General features: G+C 38.6%; 3 protein-coding genes across 4 annotated transcripts; 1 reads left to right on the forward strand and 2 right to left on the reverse strand.

Annotated features, from left to right (window-relative positions):
* Positions 1-2,551: 2,551 nt before the first annotated feature.
* On the reverse strand, positions 2,552-10,632 carry tspan3a (tetraspanin 3a). The gene is made up of 7 exons (XM_042496423.2): positions 10,446-10,632; positions 7,243-7,434; positions 5,927-6,001; positions 5,680-5,781; positions 5,382-5,537; positions 5,182-5,265; positions 2,552-3,412 (listed from the first exon to the last, which is right to left on the reverse strand). Exons 1-7 carry the CDS (start codon positions 10,506-10,508, stop codon positions 3,320-3,322), a joined length of 765 nt encoding a protein of 254 aa, XP_042352357.2. The 5' UTR covers positions 10,509-10,632; the 3' UTR covers positions 2,552-3,319.
* A 747-nt stretch (positions 10,633-11,379) lies between these two features.
* ch25hl1.2 (cholesterol 25-hydroxylase like 1, tandem duplicate 2) lies at positions 11,380-13,253 on the reverse strand. The gene has a single exon (XM_042496422.2). The coding sequence runs from the start codon at positions 13,086-13,088 to the stop codon at positions 12,258-12,260; it is 831 nt and encodes a 276-aa protein (XP_042352356.2). The 5' UTR covers positions 13,089-13,253; the 3' UTR covers positions 11,380-12,257.
* A 1,928-nt stretch (positions 13,254-15,181) lies between these two features.
* LOC121950542 (uncharacterized) lies at positions 15,182-22,308 on the forward strand. 2 transcript variants are annotated; one of them, XM_088080586.1, is made up of 13 exons: positions 15,182-15,250; positions 15,852-15,929; positions 17,550-18,155; positions 19,029-19,070; positions 19,174-19,226; positions 19,306-19,450; positions 19,625-20,001; positions 20,104-20,332; positions 20,430-20,544; positions 20,772-20,889; positions 20,982-21,093; positions 21,866-21,978; positions 22,137-22,308. In XM_088080586.1, exons 3-13 carry the CDS (start codon positions 17,556-17,558, stop codon positions 22,204-22,206), a joined length of 1,974 nt encoding a protein of 657 aa, XP_087936712.1. In that variant the 5' UTR covers positions 15,182-15,250; positions 15,852-15,929; positions 17,550-17,555; the 3' UTR covers positions 22,207-22,308. The 2 variants fall into 2 exon arrangements, with proteins under 2 accessions (XP_087936712.1, XP_042352508.2); XM_042496574.2 differs by having other exon boundaries at positions 15,183-15,250; positions 19,011-19,070.
* The last annotated feature ends 101 nt before the right edge of the window (positions 22,309-22,409 follow it).

A 22,409-nucleotide genomic window follows, 5' to 3' on the forward strand; every position in this document is an offset into this window, starting at 1 on the left:
TCAGAGTTAGTTGGTAATGACTTTTATTATAACCAACACAAACGAAGATCAGCTCACAGAATTTCGGTTCGTTCTTCGGGCGGTTAGCCCAAACAATGTCTCTGGGAATCCCACGAAGCGAAGACACGAAGCTTGAACCTACTGTGGCTGGAGAACAGGAAACCCCGTAGCTCGACGAGCCGACAACACGTGTGGGAACGTTGTCGGGGATAGCGCTGAATCGTGGTCGGGGACAGGCAGAGGATCCGTAGCCGGGAAAACAGTCAGAAAGAACAACGGTACCGTCGAGGAGCAGGCAGGAGGATCGTCGTGGTCGAGCGGTGAGGTCTTTGCCAGTGAAGCCGTCAGATTTCCGGAACGCCGGAGCGAAGCACGTGGTCGGGGACAGAAGGCAGGTAGGTACACGGGGAGGCAGGCACAGAGAGCAGGTCGGGAACAGGCTGGGTCGGCAACGGTAAATCTGGCAGGAAAACGCTGGAGAATCGTGCATAGTGCAGAGGAACAATCTGGCAGTGAGTGAATGTGTGGGAGTGTCTTAAACACCGGACTGATTGGAGATGAGCTGCAGCTGAGGGAGAGCGGGCTGCAGCAGTGGGCGTGGCTGGCAGGTAGAGCAGGTCAGAGTGAGGTTAGTGGAAAAACACTGGCGGTGGGGAGGAGGAGAATGCAGGAGCCATGACACTTTGAAACCTGAGCGAATTGGTTTGATTTCTTTCAAAAACATGGGAAAAAAGGCAATGACCAACTTGGCAGAAATGTCCCACAATATGCAAGAAATTCATAAAAGGTGAAAAGAAAACTATCAAAGAATTTGTATTTAAAAAAAACAAAAAAAAACAGGGAGGATGACTAGTAAGTTTGTTTATTACTATAATAATTTTATATTTTAAATAATGTTACTATAATACTTTTTTAAAAAGACATACGTTTATACTTTTTCATTTTGGTCTTTTTATTGTTTGATCTGGGGGGTTTCTGACTAATTTTCTTGTGAAGTTTTTACATTTTTTTTGCAAATTTTGGGCATTGTCTTGGTAAGTTGCTTGTTGCCTTCTACCCATGTTTTTGAGGTCTCCTCCTCTCAAAAACAAACTGACACTCCAATTCAAACCAGTAAAAACACTGACTACAATAGTTTCACGCCACCAATCAAGCTGATCCAAATGTTCTGGAGGTTTTCACAAGGAGCCAAATTATCCTCAGAGGTCTCCTCATCTTCCAAAATAGATGGACCCAGTGATTTAACCCTTTGAATCCTGAGCATTTTGACCTGATTTCTCTAAAAGAACATAATAAGGTGGCAATTAGCAACTGTGCAAGAAATGGTAGCAGAAGATAAGTCTAAAAAATAGAAATGTCCTAAAAATGTATTCAAATAATATCTAAATGTATTTCTGTGACGTACATATTTATGCATTTCTCTTTACATTTATCCCAAGTTTTTTTCTTTTTCTTTTACTATTTTTCTTATAATTTTCTCTCTTTTTCTTGTCATTTTTTACTAATTTTATTACTTTTTTCCATTTCTTGCCAAGATACACATTGCCTTCTTCATGTTTTTGAAAGAAATCAAACCAATCTGCTCAAGTTTCAGGTTTAAATAGTTGGGAAAGGTGTCTGAATGCTGCACCAGAAAACTGGTGCTGATCCAGATTTTGAAGTTTTATATCAGTTTAAAAAAAACCCAAAAAAAACCAAACAAACAGTAAAGCTGTATCATATTTAAAAATCTTTGTTTTTCTGATGCACCATTGCAATGAGGCATGTAACTATGGTGGCCGATGCGAGAGTGTTTTAAGAGTGTTCGGTTTGTCTGTGCTGGGCCACTGCAGCAATCCCCTTAAACGAGGACCTGCTCCCAATGTAGGTATAAACATCTCATTCTAAGGCAAGGAAAACACAATAATTCTTATTTTCAAGTGATTATACGATAGAGAAAATGCACTCATTTTCAATTTCTGCCACTAAATCCCCCTAAATCTTGCACCCTGGACCTTTAACGTAGATTACAAGAAAACAATCCACACAAAGTATCTGAAATGCAACCTTACTATGTTTTTGGGTCATGTGGCTGAGAAGTCCGCCCACTGTGGTTCAAACATATCTGGTTTCTCAGGGTGATAATTTTACTGACTCGGTGATGATCAAGTAACCAAAGCGAAGGCTATAAAGGTTCCCATTGGCTGGTCTGTGGTGACAAGATGTTCCAAAAGCAAACACATCTACATCTAGAGATTGCAGTAAGAGGTGTAATATTTACATTTTGTAAGTTTCAATTTGAGTACACAGTAACCTCGACCCTAATTTGAAGACGTAGAGCTACAAAACATAAAAGATGAGACACAAACAAAAGCATATGACTAAATGTGTGAACCTCCTCCACCCCTCCCTCATGGGAAACAGCTGAACTTTAACCTCTAAGTGCAAGCTGACTTGTTCTTCCAAGCCTGTGAATATGAGCCTTGTCTGGACAGAAAAAAATTCCCATTTGGTGCAGCAGTTTCATCTCTTTTTTCTCAAAAATTCTATCAGAAAATAAATCAGCACCTGCTTAATTTCAAACTTTCCCCACATTTTATTTACATTCTTGAGTCTGCTATTGCTACATATCAGAAAATCAAAGTCTAAAACTATCATCAGTAGACTTTCAAGACAAAAAAAAACCAAAAAACAAAAAACAAAACAGCTATAGGTCAAAGTCTATCTTGAGAAATCCCACATACTGAAGGGGATTAAAAAGCTTGATTTTTAAAAAGAGAGACCAGGTAAGCAAAAGCCTGTTAGGTTACACAGTTCATACGCAGCAACTTGCCGTCACTTTGGGCTGTTTTGTCCACTATGTCTTTACAGAATACTGCTGGTGAAAGGTGAAGTTTTAACCAAAATCTAGCTGTAGTAGAAGGATAGTAGCAGTTGCAGTAGTAGTAGTAGTAGTAGTAGTAGTAGTAGTAGTAGTAGTAGTAGTAGTGGAGGTAAAGGGTATAATTATACAGTCTTTCAGGACAGATTTAAATACAAAATATTCAAAGCCGTACACATAGTGCAAACTAACATATGAGGATATTATCCTGTCCACATTTTACTCCAGAAATTAGGTCTTTTATCCTCGTGTCATCCTCAGAGCAGCAGAACGTTTCCTCAACTCATTTACATCGACCATTGAAGAATTTGGTCTCTAGCTTTTTTTTTTTGAAAAACAGGTAAAATATATAACTTTAGTGTGGTTGGTGTTTTAAGGTTAGTGTGGTAATGTATTATTTTCATGCTCTCACCAATGTTAGCTCTGAAAGTGTTTTTATGGTGAGAAATATGCTCTCCTTTATGCAACGGTACCCCCTGTGATGAGCAGCTCGTAGGCAGGATCTCGGCTTCTGCGGCACAGCACGACACATGCGCACAACATCCCCAGCATCTACAAGAAAGACACAAACACATTACCACATTTTCATTTGTGTTTGTCAATCTCTTTTAGAATTGTTAGTCAGTTACAACCCTTTAGAAATGTTTGGGAATTTCACTGTAGTAGTGTAATCCACACTTCTGCCGGACTTTAGTATTATAAAACCAATATTGAGACCAAAAACAAAAGACCTCAAAAATTAGGAAGAGTTAAACGTTTCGGAAATACACTTATTTCCTTTCTTGATAAAAGTTATGCCTGGAACACGCTGTCTGCATTAGCAGTGCATGAGCGGAATCTGTGCTTTTAAATGTGGAAATACAGTCCTCATAGCAGCAGCAAGCCCAGCAGCAACACAGTTTTGGCAAGGTTTCGATCTTGCACACATGCAGTGTGTTCCAGGTGTAATCAGAAGCTTGTCGTGGTTTCCATGTGCAGTATTTTCCTACTACAAGATAAATACCAATCTCATGTCTTAAATGTGGTATTAGTCTTTCAGGCATGTAGAAAAATTGTACAAGTACTGCTTCAATCCTACCGCAAGAAATCTCTTTTGCTGCTGACATTTATCTCATCATTTCACTACTTCACCTAGGAAAGTTAGAAACTGAAAAAAAAAACCCACAAAGCCTCACACCAGCATTTTAAGTCCAGATGAAACAGAATTTCAAGAGTTTCTAGCTTCAGTATCTTGACATATTTTCTAGTAAAACAGGATAAGCAGGGGATGTATCAATGGTAGGAATTTTATTTGATTTCTGAAAAGTGGGCATGCCATTACAGACATGAGGAGGCAACCACGGTGCAAATTAGACAGAGCAGCAGTATCCATCAGTGAGAGAGAGACGAAGCCCAGTGTATGCTCCATATAGTTGCTGAGGTAATTCACTTTTTGCACATAAACTGGAGCTACCATAGCTACTGTTTTCCTCAAAGTGAATCAATTCTAGCCTGCCATTTTGAGGCAATAAATTAAATGTAGCATGCTGTTGCTCGCAAGATAACTAATGAATCTTGGCTCTATGCGGCTAATAGTTGCAGATTAATGTGTGGATATCATGATATTATTGGTTGAAATTGGTTGGTACAAACTTTGGTTAAGACACATCATAATTCACACTGAGCACAGTGTGCGCAGAGCAAACAGCATCATAAGATACTCCACTCATCCAGCTCAGCTCATGCTTACACGCGTGCAGTCCAGGAAAGGATACAGAAGCATCACATTTAGGACTACTCGGCTGTTAAACAGTTTTTTTCCCACAGCAATTAGACTGCTTAATCAAAGAATGTGAACCACACATAGAAGAATGTTCTTTTAGATTATTCTTAATTCTGAAATCTTTGAATTAAAACAATTTATTTTATTCTATTTTAGCATAATTAGAGTTTATTTATTAGTGCTCCTATTTATCAACTTTTTAATTTGCAATTTTTAATGGTCTTGCACTGAATTACTAAGCGGTGGATGTGTGAAACACAATTTCGTTTTTTATGTGAAGCATAAAAATGACAAATAAAAGGAATCTTAAATCTCTTGAACCTTGCATTTGTTTTACAGGAAGGAAACATGATCAGATTTGGATATCAGAATAAGAAGGAGGCATATATAATTAACCAGGTGCAAAGTATGACTGGGTATGTCATCCAAAAGGGTAAAAAAGCCTGTTTCATTTCATCTTGATTTTAATAGGGAAGCCTGTTGCTCAACTTTCTATAGAATTACAGTAAAAATGAAAATATAAAGTCTTCATAAAGCTGGTCATTTGAAAGTGACATACCTGGATGGCAGCAAATGTCAGCGCAGTCCAGATGACGTACATCATGATCTCCTTCAACTTCTTTACAACAAGAGCTTCACATCCCTACACACAAAAATACACATGCAAATATATGTTCAAACAATTCAAACTCTGACAAATCACTCCTAAAAATAACTTTTTTTGCAGTGAAAACTTGACGCATTTAAAGGTTGATTTACTTCTTGGTAAAGATCTTCAGGGTGAGCGAGGGACCCTGTGCAGCTTCTTCCAGTGTAAGGTTTGCAACAGCTCATGGGGACGCTGTTGTCTTTGGATTCTTCAAACCAGTGTGTGTTCTGCCAGTCTGAGTAATTGTGGATCCCACAACACTGAAGCTGTGAAAATGAAAACAATAAAAACTCAAGATCCCTGTCACCTACCTGCACAATCAGAACAATTCAAACAGAAATATGAAAGTGAAACAACAATTATGTCATTATATCTAATTTACGGAGTAAACAGGGTTTCTGTTCTCACCTGTTTCTGAATATAGTCGATGGCACGGCTCTGGGCATTGCTGTTGGTGCCATTGTATTCATCATACACTTTCTTGATAGAAATATTAACTTCATTTTCAACCTGCCAATGGTTAAGAAGGGGTGAGACTAAACATTTGATGACACATCTCCTTGAACTGTACAGACCAACGTGACTGTGTGAAGATAAGGCTCAGGATCAAATAAGGCCAGGACAAAACAAACATGAACTGGCTTGGCTTTCTCACCTTTGCTCTGTAAACATATCCGAGAACCACAACTGCCACTTCCGTCACGAAAACCAGCAGGAGAATGACAACAAACTGTGGATTAAATTTCAAGATTTAAGATGCACAGATAACAAGACACTGGAAAAATACAGTGCAAATAACTAAAAAGTAGATAGGCTAACACCTATGTAGTAGCAGTAGTAGTATTTTATTCAGTCATCACACACAACATAACAAGGACAAAAAGTACCTAGAATATACACTCTAATGTACAATAAGTGTATACATTTTAGATAACGGCATAAAGTAAATAACGTACGGTGGTAATGACTAAAAAAGGTACAGGCAGAAGCACAATGCTTATATATATGCCTATCCTAAATAAAATTCCTGCATTAAATTAAGCTGCCCACCAGAAATTGATAATAACAATGGGGGGAAAGAACTACCTATTTTAACTCTCAAAAATAGCCTTATAAGCCATTCGTTTAAGAAAATCAGTAGTGAGTGTAATTGTAATTTTGACTTCTTTGTGAGACACACAACCTCCCACCGCCTCACCAAAATGTCAGAATTCAGTTCCTTTGCATTTCAACCACGTGAGACATCCTTCTCTTCTGTCTCCTCATCAAGATTCAAATTCGTTTGTATTTTGAACTGTGATGAGTTTAACTCACACCTTTGATAAGAGACCGAGGGGTGTGTTTCTCCACAAGCATAAAATGTCCAGTTTTCCCCATGCTCGGGGTCTTTCTTCATCCTGACCGCTCACATGTTGATTGACCTTTTCTTTGCAAAGGAAATAAAACCTTGTCGGCCGACAGAAGTCTCTATTTCATTCTTCACCAGCAAAAGCAGCAGAGAATTTCCACCACAATAAGTCACACATTCATAACTTCAAGTTGGCATCATTCCAAAATCTGACCCCAACTACAGAAACACATCTCCTTTTAAATCCCTTTTATTTTTAGCTTTTGAAAGGGTAAACTTAAAAAATCTCTTAAACCATATCTACACTCCTGCACTGAAAAGAATCTTTGTACTGGATCCGGCATGCATGTTCAAGTTACAACAAATAACTGCCACTTGTGAGAAAAGGCTTTAATGACAGGCTTTTTGTGCCGTTATCTAAAATCCTTAACAGCCTCTAAAGAGCTGTACTTTGTTGTGTCTGATAAAGTACGAAAAATGCATTTGCCAAATTTGATATGTTTATGCTCTGTTGTAATGCATCCTAAAACCCAATTTCTCTATTCATAAGGTTTCAGTGTTCCCTGCACAGGGGCTTTAGTGCCCTCATCTATCATGCTAAACTTGTAAACTGGAGTACTGACCGTCGTGAGGCCACAGTAGCTCTCTCGCACTGTAGCGCAGCATCCAATGAGTCCAATAATGAAAAGGAGGGCTCCAACTGCAATAATGGTCACTGCTGGGATGAAAGTGTACACATCTTCGAAGAAGTGATCGTAGTCATCATATGTAATGAAGACATAGGCTCCAACATAGCACAGGATACCAGCAGCAGCCTGTAAGTAACAAGAACATCAATATTTCACTTGAGCCTATCAACAAAGAAAAAGCAACAGCGCAGCATGAAACTCCAGATAATGCAATATTGTAAAAGCAAAAGTTTAATTTGTATTTGGGTTCTGCTTCACACTTGATATCTAGAGCAATAAACAGTAAGCTGTGATTTTTGGATGGCCAAGGTTTAGACCCAACATGCAGCAGCATACAGCATACCATCATTTCAATATTTCCATGTTCTACTTTAAACAGCACTGCATGTCAGAGAAAAATACTGTCCTTAAGATCCACTACATTCATTTGACACCTATATTTACTGGCACTGGCAATAGTATTAAAAATTACAATACCAGTTTTACCCTTAAAGTGATACAGATACTGACAGAGTGCTTTATTTGATACCTTTTTTCAATTTCATTCCATATTCATGAATGGAAAACACTGAGCTGTGTATCATGCCTCCACACAACAACAGCGTGGAGTAAAGCCATGCTTTCGAGTGTTTTGGTGACATCTCTGTACACTGAACTGCCAACTCCATAAAACTTTACCAAATCACATAAAATATGGATTGTAGCTGCTGCGGTATTGGGCCACTCACACATTACATTATATCAGAGAACACTTGTGGGGATTGGCTGCAGGCAAAACCATGTAAGTCATCTGTCTACGTTATTCAAACCAAGATGGATAACTTAGTTCAAAATGAATTTTAAAACAGGTTAAGCAAGGTGTCTTCTAGTATTTACATGCAATTATCAATAATGTAGCTGAATCATATTCTCTACTGCTATGAATTAGGTTTAACCCAGGGGTCGGCAACCTTTACTATCAAAAGAGCCATTTCTGGCCCAAAACAACAAAAAAAAATCTGTCTGGAGCCGCAGGTAACACAACACATACAGTCAAACTAGCCTATCAATATTATTAATGGGTCTACATGAGCATTCATCAATATGTTTGACCACTATTTATTATTTTTTGTTACATTACCTTTGCAGTGTTGGTGGTAAAAATTAAAAGATCTATCCATGCACTGTTATTATTACCTCTATGCACCAATAACTTCTCCATTTTCCTCTGAGACTTCTCCTATCTTAGATTTGGAATCCATAGCTAGTCAGGCTTTTTTGATCCAGGACCACCCACCATTTTTTAAATTTGGCAAAATTTAGCAGAAAAAGCACCAAGGCCACAGAAATATGATGCATATTTTAGTTAATGAAATACATTTTCATATTCTGTGTACAGGCTACATATTTTTGCAATTGAAAAACTGAATGAAAACTTTTAAAAAATAATCGCAATTCATTTCCATATAATTTTTAGTCAGAGACACAGGAGCCACTTGAGAGGGGCTAAAGAGCCGCATGTGGCTCTAGAGCCTCAGGTTGCCTACCCCTGGTTTAACCTATTACTCCCCACTGTGAGGTCAACAGGGGTAAAAACTCAGTTGTAAAATAAGTACTCAGATTCTTTACTTCAATAAAAGTAGAAATACTATACCACCAAATACCAAAATACCACACCATTTAAAATTTTACCTAACTAAAAGTTAGGCTGCAGGATAATATCGTCATGTCATCACGTCGTCATGTCATCACGTCGTCATGTCATCACGTCGTCACGTCATCGGTTAATTAAATACCAGAATGGGCCAACATGCTGATTTCTGCCGATTTGATGAACATTTATGTGTGCAGATAGATAGATAGATAGATAGATTGATAGGCAGAGAGATAGATAGATCAATACATATTTAAATGTACAAACAGTTGAGGTATATTTCTTATTTTGCAAAATAAATTACTACATACACTGAAATAAACAGAATTTTATGTCTCCATCTGCTGGTGGGCCCTCACATTAAGAGTCCATCCATAATCCATATCCATAATATGATGTTAATTCTATTACAGAAGACACTTAACATCACTAAAATTAGGTGGGGCAAAAAGTGGATATATCAGTATTAATATTGGTTATCGGCCAAATGAGTTGTTATATATCGGCGTACGGAATATCTGCAAATATCCAATATTGTGCATCCCTACAAAAAGCAAATCAATTTATCAGCAAAGTGTAATATTATTAGACAATATAATATAATTCTGTTTTTTTACCACTTGCTGAGTACATGTTTTTATGTTGTGCCCGAATTTAAATACTTTGTATACTACTGTACAGATTACTATTTCAGTAGCCTACTGCAACATATGATATAAGCATAGAGGTGGAGGGCATACAATTTATATATATATAAATATATATATATATATATATATATATAAATATATATATATATATATAACACAGAGAGAGAGAGAGAGATTGCAATCTAAAGGGAAATTTCTTTTCAAGTTGGTCACTGCCTTTCCCCCCATATTTTAGCTAGAAAGTAAACCAATTTGCTCCGTTTCAAAAAGGTGTTCTAGTTTGCGAAAGGCGTGTGAACGCAGCGTAGGGAAAATGATGTCGACAGGTTTTAATGGTTTAGTGTAGCTGCAGCTGGACACCTGCCATTACAACTCTCTATTTAAGTGAAGTCCGGCAAAAGGTGCAATGTTTACCTCCAACATGTGATAGAGTTGCAACAGAAAATAGCCTAAAATGGAAAGACTCAAGTACAGTGAAAGTACCTCAAAAATGCGTATATAACGTATCGTTATTTGAGTAAAGGTAAAGTTGCAAGTTAGCTACATTCCAACACAGGTGATACTAATGATAAATGTTTTAAGCCGGCACGGGCTCTTTATTTACCCTAAAACGTAATAAAAGGTGTTTCATTAAGCAATGTCTTGTTTACGGTAAATCATTAAACATTACAAGTTATTTCTCCTAGGTAATATCTTTCCTATTGACTTTTTTAAACTAATCCCTCCCTGGCTGAACAAAGGTCGGCTGCAGCTGCTAGCCGAGCAGCTGACTGCACACACAGCTAACAAAGCTAAACACAGCTAATGTTAGCCAGTGACGCACCTTTCAAACTGTCACAAAACCTCTAACTCACCCAAAATATCAGGTTCAGAAAGACCAGAACCGTCTTTGACGACGTGATACCGCACTGTCCCATCTTCAACACGGGGATTTTATGCTGTTCGTGTTGGAAGACAATGCAGGTTTCTACTGAGACATGTCCTGGTCTGCTCTTCCACTCATCCCAGCGCTGTGTCACTGGATCTGGTTACTGCACCGGCGGAGCGCCGCAGCGCCACCAGCACAACCACACAACAAGCGCGACACACAAATGATTTAACCACTGCAAAATACAGTTAATATTAAAGCTCTAGATAACACAATATAATGCATACAATATATTTTTGTTAACTATTAGCCTTTAACATATGCGGTTAACTATTAAAAATATAAGTTAAATTAAATGGAAACGGCATTTGGAGTAGCCTCCTTGTGGACATCTAGTGGTGGAAAATATGACTTGACTTTTACTTGTCCCTCATACATTAAACATTTTTGAGTATCAGGACAACCAGTGTCACCAGTCTGGGATCACTGGTCAGATTACATGACCTAAAAAATACAAGAGGCATACTGGTGTCAACATAGAAATGCAGAAATAAGGTCATTTTTACTTGAAAAATAAAAGGGAAGACCCGCAGTAGATGAAGTAACTAAAAGCCATACTTGAATAAAAGTACAGATTTCTAACCAGAAATGTCACTTATAAGAATATTACTAGTCTTAAAGTATCTGATATTTACTGTACTTAAGTGTCAAAAGTAATTTTAAAATATTAAATGTACTTAAGTATTGAAAGTAAAGCAAATGCTGGAAAGGCTTTAATAAACAAAATTGTTTTTTCCTTCTCTCCAATTTCTTCATTTGTCTGTTTGTCCCCTCCTTCCCTGTTTTATAGTAAGTAACTAAAATGCGTAGGAAAAATGTAGTGGTGTAAAGTATACATTTTATTTACTCCCAGAAAAATACTTAAGCACTGTAACAAAGTATTATTTCTTTGTTATATAACACCACAGGGGAAGACATACTAACCCAGAGTCAGTGGTTACTAAACCATCAATGTATGTGCACTTGATATTTTGATGTTGTGGTTTATACTTTCAGGCCTAACAACAGACAGATGAGTGAATGTGCCTGAGGTGTCATGGACCCCACTGGCCCTCATCTGCAAAATGTCAATGAAATAAACATGTACTCAAAATGACCACAAAGAGATGCGAAGGAACTACAAAGACACACAAAATAACTTCAAAAGGGGAAACAACCACAAAAATACACAAAATGACTAGAAAGAAACAAAACCTAGAAAGATACTAACTGACCCCAAGGAGAAACAAAACACAAAAAGATGCAGAATGGCTACAAAGAAAGACAAAACACCAACAAGGACAACAAAAGCAAGACCACCACACAGACTGTGTCTTGCTATCATTGTTTTAAATGGATATGTTGTCAGTTTATTTGATCCCTTTTGTCCACCCCTTGAAATAAAATAAAACCAACTCAAAAGAAACATTACACTGGTAAAGAGTGGAAAAGTGGCTCAGATGATGCAATATTTATATGTATTGCATCCCATGTCTAGAGCTCAGATTCACTTTCAGAGTGAAAATTCAGGCATTATTTATATTCTGCATATCTTTAAATGATATGATTTTATCAAATTGGATTGGCAGATTTGCCCATTATCATCTCTATACCACTGCAGGAATATCTTGTTTTGACAGTGTTTGTTTCAAATACAACAGTGACATGCCTTGTGTATAAAGGAAAATGTAGTCTCTTAGTTTTGAAAAAAGCAAACCAGACACAAAAGCACAGCTCTACCTAACAGAGGTCTAAAGTTCTATTTCATAGCAGCAGAGAAGCTGAAATCAGCATGCGTGCCAAATATTTTATCCCAGTGGCTGAAGTGTGGTGCAAAGTTGGTATTGGGTTTCTGATGGTGCACGTCGTGTTTGCTGGGCCCTCCGTAGATGCCAAACGGTATCAGGCGTGACATGGACCAGGGGAAATCATAACCACAGTGATCCTCAATGGAAACGTAGACATGCAGCACCATGAAGGCCCACGTGGTGAGAAGGTGGCATCTCAGGATCACAGGATTCAGAGTGGTCCAGAAGCCCACTGTGACCAACTCCCAGCCACCGAGGCACTGGGTGGCCAGAGCAAAGGGAGATGAGTAATTATGATGGATGGCATGGAAGGTGACGTACAGCCAGCGGATCCTGTGATGGAGCAGGTGCCAGATGAAGTACTGGAAGTCAAAGAGCAGGAGGTTGGCTATCACCCCACCAACAAACTCCAGCAGGGACGGAGCTCGGTCTGGCAGGTCCACAGGTGGCCTCCATGCCCATTGGGCCACTGATGCCGGGAGCACGAGGAACGCATGGTTGTACAAGGTGACACCTGCACAGTGCAGCAGTGTGGAGGCTGTAGGACGACAGCTGGGCTGGATCTTGAACTGCTGGACCCATGCCCACCTTTCTCCCATGATGTCGCAAAGAAGGAAAGGGAGACACAGGACAAAGTAGGAGGACACGGTCAAAACAACAGGGAAGAGAGGAGATCTCAAATAGTCTCTGTAGTTGAGCCTCAGACTGTCCCACAGAGGCTGCAGCAAAGAGTCATTTCCTAAGCATCTTATCCAAATACCTGCACTAGAATCCAGATCCATCCTCGAGTAAAAATCACAAGGTGAATATGTTATAAAAGTCTAAAGAGTGTACTCGTTGCAGCCAGAAACAGCAGCTTTGGTAAAGACTTTGAATGTCTGCTTCACTGTGTGGTATCAAGTGACAGCAGTGTGCAACAATGCAACAAATTATTCATACACACTGTGTTCCTGGTAACATATAGCTCCCCACATGATATATAGTTCAGCAAAGAAAATGATTTCAAATCCTATTTTTTTCACTCTCTCAAACATAATGTTCTTGTCATACCTTTGCTTGAGCTCAGGAGAATGTATTTCTCATTTTACACAGATACACACTGGAATTCTTGCATTTTTTACACAGCCGCTTCAAGAAAGAAAGACCAACAAAGAACATGTAAAAAGAGTGACACAAAAAGCACACATGTCACCAGTGTGGGGAAGAACACTTTTCAAATATAATAGGTTACAGATTTTTACCCTGTAAAAAAAATGTAATATAACTATTGCAATTACTTCATCAGAGTAATATAACTTATAACATTTGATACATTTTTGATTACTCTTCTAAAAATGTTCTAAATTGGGAAAAAAAAAGAAAAAATGTGCATAAATAGGCAATGCTAAGGCATCCCTGCTTGATGAGGTGCAAAGCAGCAGAATGAATGCTATATTCTGCATGTTAACATTTTGCAAAAAAAGTAAATAAATAAATATTTGGATGTAACCCCTTTGTAATCGCCAACATTTTGACAACTAACTGTAATTTAATTACATGTTTTTCTTAGTAACTGAATTACATTTATTTTGTAAATTAATAACATAGAACTAATTACTCCCCAACATAGTATGTCACACTGTAAATAGGCTATAAGGAAACACCATATATCCATAACACAAAACTAACAAAAAAAAAATTAAATGGTGAATCACAAAATACAATTAAAATCTTAAAAATATAGTATATGTTAAGCTGATGTGTTTTGGTGTCCTGAAGTGGACAATGCAGACCAAGAACACAGTCTGGCCTAATATTTAGTGTAAACGAAAGATGCCAATATTTCTTTATATATATATAGTTAATATTGAGGAACAACAGCTTTAATTTGAATCATTCTGCTGTTTTTGGCACATCAGCAGGCCCATTGCAGTTGCAGTTTTACTGTGAGAGAGAGGAAAAAATGTTGAGAAATCAATCTCACAGCAAGGTCAATTTAGTGTGCATAGTTATTAAGGAGTTTTCAGTCATATCCATAGACTGTGTAAACAGGATATCATATGTTTTCATCAGGAGAAGGAGTAGGGGTTTTCTGAGCACTTCAAGTTTTTTCAAGTTTTCCATGTTGGCTTAACCCTCCGCAACTTGAGCAAGTTGACTTGATCTCTTTCAAAAACCTGGGAAGAGGATGAAAAGCAACTTAACAAAAAATAACCCCAAAATTAGTAAAAAAGATATAAGAAAAATAAGCAAAAGAAAAAGAAGAAAGGTTTATTAAATAAAAGAAAAAGAAAAGACTTTAAGAAATGCCTAGATAATAAGACAATTATAAATATAGTTTTCTGAACATATGTCCTCAGTTTTTGATCTCATCTAATAATCCCCCAGCTAATATTCAGATAATTTCTATGTCACTTTTTATTTACTTTATTTCTGAATTCTGTGGGACACTTTTACCAAGTTACTCATTATGTTTTTACTGTGTTTTTGAAAGAAATCAAACAATTCCTCAGTTTTCAAAACTTTCATGTTTCTGAATGAGGAGAAAATTTAATTAAAAAAAAAAAAAGATTTGATCCAGGTGTTAAATGTTGAATAATCTTATGATAAAAGGTCAAGAAAAGCTACTAAACTGGCCTGTCACATGAGGTGTCAGTGTTGTCCCAGCTCAACAATGAACTTTATACCTCAGCCTTAAAGATTACATGGGTGTGTAGGTAATAATGCAACTCTAGCTGTTAAGGGTCATGTGATATAACAAAATCTCCATGGTTTTCTCAGCTGGTCAAGAATAAACTCTGAACCTCTTCACTTCCGTTTCACACTCCCAAACTGCAGAGGGCGACAAAATTACCCAACCGAGTAGGATCATGGATGCATTATAGGGCCCCGCCGTCGTACGTAATGACGCAGGATACGATTCCTGTAGCACGTAACGATTTAGTTTATTGAGAGATATCAGCAGGTAAGGCCACTTCGAGAGGTTATTTGAGGTATTTCAGCATTTATGTTTGTATCATTACAGTGAATATACTTTAACGCGGACCCTTGTGTGTATCTGAGGCGATTTCCTCTGAAATCAATAACTCATTTGATCTGAAAAAACACTCCCCGTGTCGAGTAAAAGTCAAGTTTACCTAGCTAACAGATAGCTAATGTTTATTTCTGCCCTGTTTAACAGCAACTAAGAGCAAAATGCACAAATGTCACGGCATTGAGACGATATTTGAATACAAATTTAGAAAATGCGGACGATCAATGGACCCCGCGTTAGGCTAAATGTAACGAAAACAAAACATTTTGGGGGTGTTAATAGTCCCTTTTGTATAACATACTGGTAGATCATTCACGAAACGTTAACATAGAGCAATAAAACAGGCTCAATACCATCGGATTGACCTTTGAATATGTGAAATAGCCTATTAAACTGAGGCACATTTAACACTGAGATTGTCCACGCTATCTGGCCAAAGGTATATGGACACACATTCTGTTTTTCAATGGTTAGGCAGTAAAAACGTGTTTTAAAAGTTGTTAGTAACATTTTATTTGTGTGTGATTGAAAGGACGAAAAGGATCTTTGAAGAAGTATCCCAGCTGGCTGGAGGGGCATGTCTGTCTCTGTGTTGGGTTGACAGCATTAGGTAAGTAAACAAACCTGAGCTGTAGCCTACATATCATGGGTAAACTTAGTGTCTCGTTCAACAAGCTAAGGTGCGAACAAGTGAGCGCTTCCTTATTTTAAAGGGGAACACCAGCTAAATTAAGAAAAACAATATGTTATTTCCATGAGCAGTGAAAAGACGATTTAACAGAGATGTTGATGTGAACTGTATTTTCTGGTTTGATTGTACCAAAACTGTTGTGAATCTATTTTTGCATTGCCTCACTGTGAAGAATTTCTGGCTTTATTCATTAAATTTTATTTCTTAAAATAGTGATGAAGCCTTGCTCTGGAGGATTACATACTTGAGGAAAGCCCCTTACAAAATGAACATGATTAATCTTGTTGTTATGATGGGCAAATTCCATATCCATGAATGTAAATTCACATTTAGAAGACTATGCTGCATTGCTATTAAAAAAAGCTATTAAAACTGTAACTGCGTGTCAGCTGTTCAGTATATTTTTATAGACCCATGTCCTCCCTAGTGATACACTTTGTGTGGGACAAAAAAATAAAAATAAATATAGGAGCAATAAAGTTCAATTAATATTTTTGAACACTACTCTCTCTCAAAGCCAGAAACCAGAGAGGTGAGTTTTGTACTTGTGATGTCATCAAGTATAAAGTCTGGAACGGCTCCATAGACAACGAATGGGAGCTTGATTTTGTGGACACACGTTTCCTTTTTTATACCCAAATGAGCTTGATTTTATTGCAGTGTTCTCAGCTCTGAAACAGAAAATGTTCCTATACACTCAGATCATTGCCCTGGCTGCTCTGAGCTCCACACTTTGTACCCCATGACGTCACAAATTTGAATTATAGCACTTAAGCTATTGGATTTAGGAAAAAGTTCTTCATATTTATAAATATATTTTTGGACTTTCTAAAACCATAAAAAGTATGAATTTTTAAAAAAAAAATATGTGTAGTTATGAGTCTAAAAGGCTGGAACCACTGTTTATGAAGATGGTGTTCCACCTTTGTTGTAGCAGTTTGGAGAAGGTTTTTGTCTGTTTTAAGATAACGTTGCCGCTAATCGCTAAGCATTAACATAAACAAGTGGTGTTCCCAGTTAGGTATGGAAGAACTTTCCAGCTTCAGCGTCTTGCTACGACTTTTGTGGCTAAATGAAAGCAAATACCTGTATCGAGGTTCCAAAATCTTATCAGAGGTCTTCTCAGAAGAGTGGAGGCTGTAACCACAAATGGATGTTTGTGTATGTGTGCCATGAGCGGGGCACCTCATCACCGTGTGTCCTGCTCTGAAAAGAAAAGAGCAAAACAATTTGGTGGAAAGTACGACATGTGAACAGTTTGTATTCACATGTCGGATGGCGTTCTGATGTGCTGTTGGTATCTGCACTCTGGTTTTACACACGAGTCTGCGTGCCATTTTGTTGTGCCACAGCTGTTCCGTCCTCAGATGCTGAGTTTAGCTCATGACCATAGCATGTCCGGCCATTCATGTGTCCATGAAGCAGGTGATTCATGATGTTCGTGCCACATGTGCTGAATACTTTTGTCCCTCTAGTGTTTACATATAAGTCAAAGAAGTGGGGACTCTTTAATGTGTGTTAATGTATTCATTCATTCAGGTGTTAATGATGGAGAACGGTGAGGGAGAGGGGACGGGTGAATCAGAGCCTGTGCTTGATACACGGCAGCTGTGTCGCTTCTTCTCTCAGGGAAGACACTGCAATTTTGGGAAGAAATGCAAATTCCTACACATTAGAGATGATGCCAGAGCTCATGAGAAGAAAACAACCAGGACGCACAGCCAGTCAGATGTCACATTGCCAAACTCAGAGGTCCCTGGAGGAGATTTGGCGCACAGGCCTCCCAACTCCAGGGCTGCCCCAGCAGCTAGCCGCCGCCCCTGTCGCTACTTTGTCTCAGGCCACTGCACCATGGAGGACAGATGTCGCTTCTGGCATCCACCACAGTTCCCCCCTGTGGACGACCAGCGTGCTCCTGGCAGTTACCCAAGACCTGCGCAGAGGATGCCACCAGTGCCCCGTCCAAGCATCCTCCAGGAGGTCAAGCTGTGTGACCTGACAGAGGATATGTCCAAGCAGCTGCGGGACACAGAGATCAATCAGTTAAAGAAGCGTTTTCCCAAAGACCAGCTGATTATTCAGGAACGAAGTGATGGAAAACTTACGTATTACAGGGCAACTGTTGAGGCCATGGATCCAGACTGGGTAAGTATTTTAATTATTTCTCCTCTTCTCCACTGCAAGCTTTAATAGAGCAAATATCCACCCATGTATTATTTTGATAATATAGCAAAGCTCATTTTTAATAAATGAGAATGAACAAGTCTCTCCATGACTAATCAACACGAACTACGTATATTTTGAGACAAATACTGAAGTCTCTCCAAAGACGGTAAATAAAAGAAACATTCCTACTTTGCTGTGACAGCACCCATGGTGATTTTACTGTGAAAGGGTAATTGTTCATTAGTAGGGGATACATGGGATTTGCATCACTTAAACTGCACCACTGAGATTCAGTTAAGCCTATTTGTTTTATGAGAAATGGGGTGAAGTAGTGATTAATCTTGGCTATTTTGGCTCATTTGAGAACAACTAAATACAAAAAGATATATTTGCTACTCAGCCATTACCTTATGATGTTTCTAAACCACTGACCCCTAGCATACAGTTAAATATAGTAATTCATTTGACAAAATAAATATTACTGGCACATCAGAACTGTAAATCTGCTTGATCAGCATTGTTGTAGAAGCTATAAACTACAAGTTTCTCTTGTAAATCATTAATGAACCTACTTTAGGTTTAATGTAACCAACCATACGTTACATTGATGAAAAATCCTACAGGATTATCTGGAAATAGGCAAGGCAGCTTTTATGCATAATACATTTCATGCAACAGGGCAATCCAAAGTGCTTTACAGAGCAATAAGATATAAAACATAATAAAGGATGCAGATTAACAATAAAAGAGTAAAGGGATATAAAAGGTAGAATTAAATACTAGATGTTTTAACTTTTTCTAACAAATTTACTAACTCTGCATTTTAACTTTTAGCCTTTTGATTTAAAAAAGGTCGACATCATGGTGAGCTTCCCAGACAGTTATCCCCATGAGGTAAAGACCACTGCTTCCATTTAAACCACAGTCTCTGTAATATATATACAATAAATGGTTGACATGGAATAACAGTTCTCATCATCTTAAAATATTTTCTTAGGTTTTCACTATAGACATACCACTGGACCAGGAGCTGCCGCCAGTAATGGCAAGGTAAATCATGTAGTTATAGTGAAACTTGTATGTTTAGAGTTAATGGTGTTGCCATTTATATACATCTCTGTCTACATAGACACGTACAGCAAGCGTCATTGGAGTGGCTTCAAGCCAAGCACGCAACCAATCAGCTTCTGGGAAAGATAGAGCTGCTCTTCCGGCCTTTTCTACGCTGGCTAGATCGAAGTTTGGAGAGACTCTTTACGGAAGGAGCCCGGCAGGTGAGACTGCAGTGTGCAGAAACTGGAGATCATTTGTATTTTTTCTCTTTGAGCTTGCTGAAATAACCTTAAATTTACTGCTTTTAATCTAATTTAATCCTTTTTCTTTTATTTATTATTATTATTTCATTTATTTATATTATGCTGAAAGATTTTCTCTTGAATGTTTTGCAGCTGAAAAAAGACATTGATTTAGAAAAAGCTGGATTGCAGTTCATATCATACCAGGAGCTTCAGGCAGCTGTGTGTAAAAAATCTGGAAATTATCTTTCATCTGACGCCGCTGCTGCAGGCGAGGAGGTCAGTGATGAAGGCAAACTGGAGAAGACAGAGGATGAGAGGACAATGGAGGAAGGGACATTAGTGCAGCAGGAGGGTCCAGGTTCTAATGAAGGGCAGCAGCAGGGGGAGGACACCAGTCATCTGGTGGAGAACATTAAGATCAGCGATCCCCGTAGAGGCACAGAGATGAAGCTGCTGGGACTGAGACTGGGAGAGAACACAGCTACTGTCGCAGCCCAACAAATCACCGTTTGTCTTCAATGTAACAGGCAAGGAAGAAAAGCTAAACTCATATCTGTATCATAAATTAGAGTTAATTCATTTCGAATGGCACACAATTGAACTCTTGACTGTTTGTGTGCTGTCTGCAGGTGTAAGGTGACCGCAGATCTGACGCTGACTGGAAGGGCACCCTGCACAGCTCAGTGTGAAAAGTGCAGTGCAAGCATCAGTGCTGCGTTCAGGCCCTGCCTGCTGCACCATTACAGCGATGTCCTGGGATACCTGGACCTCTACAATGCTACACCCGCTGACCTCGTGCTTCAGGACTGTGACCTCATCGTGGGCTGCCTCAGCTGCTCCCAGGAGGGCCCCGTGCAGGTGGTTTTTCAAAATTAGCACTGTGATTTATCAGCAGAAGTGAAAAATTGAGATCTGGCCTGGTCTGAAACTTTTTTTGTCTTTTAATTTTTACCAGAACCTTTCCTATGGTCAAACAAAGGAGTTTAATTGTGAACACTGCCACAGCAAACTAAATCTTATGGCTGAGAGCACAAGATTTCAGTATATTCCTCCACGCGCCAACAGAACAGGTCAGAGCTCACCTACATTTGCTCTTAAAGGGATCAGCAAAGATTCAAGATCTTAGCAAACTGCCACAGTTGGCTCCCTCACCAGTGTTACCTCACATTGTTATTTAAGGAGCTACACAGAGCACAAAAGCCTTTAAACACCAGCATTTATGCATCTAAAAATGTAAATGTTTGTTGTATCTAAACACACCAAAAAGGCCAACATGTTTTTTTTTTCCTTGGTGCAGGTCGAAGTGCTGCTACTGTTAATTACAAGACAATAAGAGATCCTGCTGTGCAAAAAGGGAAGCCGCTGCCAGAAAAGGGATCATGCAAGCATTACAAACAGAGCCATCGCTGGCTAAGGTAGCATCATCATGCTATCATCGTTTCATGTGTCTGACGTGGAAGCTCCAAAAAGCACATTGTGAAAACTTTGCACCTCTGACTGCCCTCAGGTTTCCATGCTGCGGTCGGGCTTATGCCTGTGATGTGTGCCACGATGAGGACCAGGACCACCCCATGGAACTGGCCAATAGGATGATCTGTGGCTACTGTGCCAAAGAACAGGTGAGCGAAAGACTTGGCGTGACATTATATTTTAGCCCCTGAGATAAGATGAAGGTTTTTTTTATACCGAGGGAAATTGCTTAAACTGTTATCCAGGCAGACTTCAACTTAGTTCACCAACATTGAAGGTAATACTAGCAAAGAGCTAGGCCAGCTACTGGACGCATGAATGCATACTGCTGCATTGACATGGAATCAGGTAGACGGCAGACGGCAGCTGGACAGCACCTTCTGTATGGCATGGGAAAAACAAAAAACAAAACAACAGTTTGACGGAATGGCAAAATGGCAAAACTAATGACATGACAACATGCTGCAAAGGTGATATTGTGTAGTTTACAAAGAATTAGTGAAATATATTAAATACAACAACTGAATAGTTATTACTTTATGTAATTTTTGAAGTAATGTCCAGTAATTGTCCAGAGTGCCAAGGTTTTCACCTTGTGTAAAGGAGCTATTTAAGATGCGGACATAAATTAAGTTAAAAAATGTGATCAGTAATGCCGTCCACACTTGCAGATACATGGCATGACTTCACCTAATTTTACCTTTCTCCTCTTGTCCACTAAAATCCATAATAAATCCAAAATAAATATCCAGTTGGCAATCTACTTCCCCCTTGATTCTGTGAACGCAGCATAAGGCTGTTTTTAATATTATTTTATTTCCTGTGCTTTTATAGATACATTTGGATTCGTATGTGAGACTTTGCCTCTGAATGGAATTTAAAAAAAAAAAAAAATCATCCTTACCTTGTTTGTTGTTGCAGCCATACAGCAATGGAAAGCCTTGTGTCAGCTGCGGCAGCATGATGACGAGAGGTGCACGCACCAGCCACTGGGAGGGAGGACTGGGCTGCAGAAACAAAGTCAAAATGGCAAGGTACATCTATAAGGTCCACATTTTTTAAAGTTTATTTTTAACATTTCTTGATTTATTTATATTTGCCGGGTTAAAACAAATTGGTGGTAATGTTTTTATTAATTAAAAAAATACTTTTTTTGTGGTGCAAAGATAAAGAGTTTGTTTTTTCTTTTCAGAAATGATCGCCAAAAATATGCCAACACCAACAAAACCATTTCAAGAAAGGCTCTGGGTGAAAATAAGTAGTTGGCGAAGAAGAGCATCATTGCCTTAATTTGTGACAACACGTGACACGATTTCAATGAAATTTTTGCACATTTTCACCAATAAATCATGTTGTTATGATCATTCAGTGTGAGACATGTTAATATTTAAAATCTGGACATTTAATTAGGACCCCCACAGAGGACCCCCTCCCTAAAAAGTCTTACGGGGCACTGAATTCATTA

The sequence above is a fragment of the Plectropomus leopardus genome, chromosome 7, assembly GCF_026936395.1.
Source record: "Plectropomus leopardus strain MGB_pleo_1.0 chromosome 7, ASM2693639v1, whole genome shotgun sequence".
NCBI classification, from domain to species: domain Eukaryota; kingdom Metazoa; phylum Chordata; class Actinopteri; order Perciformes; family Serranidae; genus Plectropomus; species Plectropomus leopardus.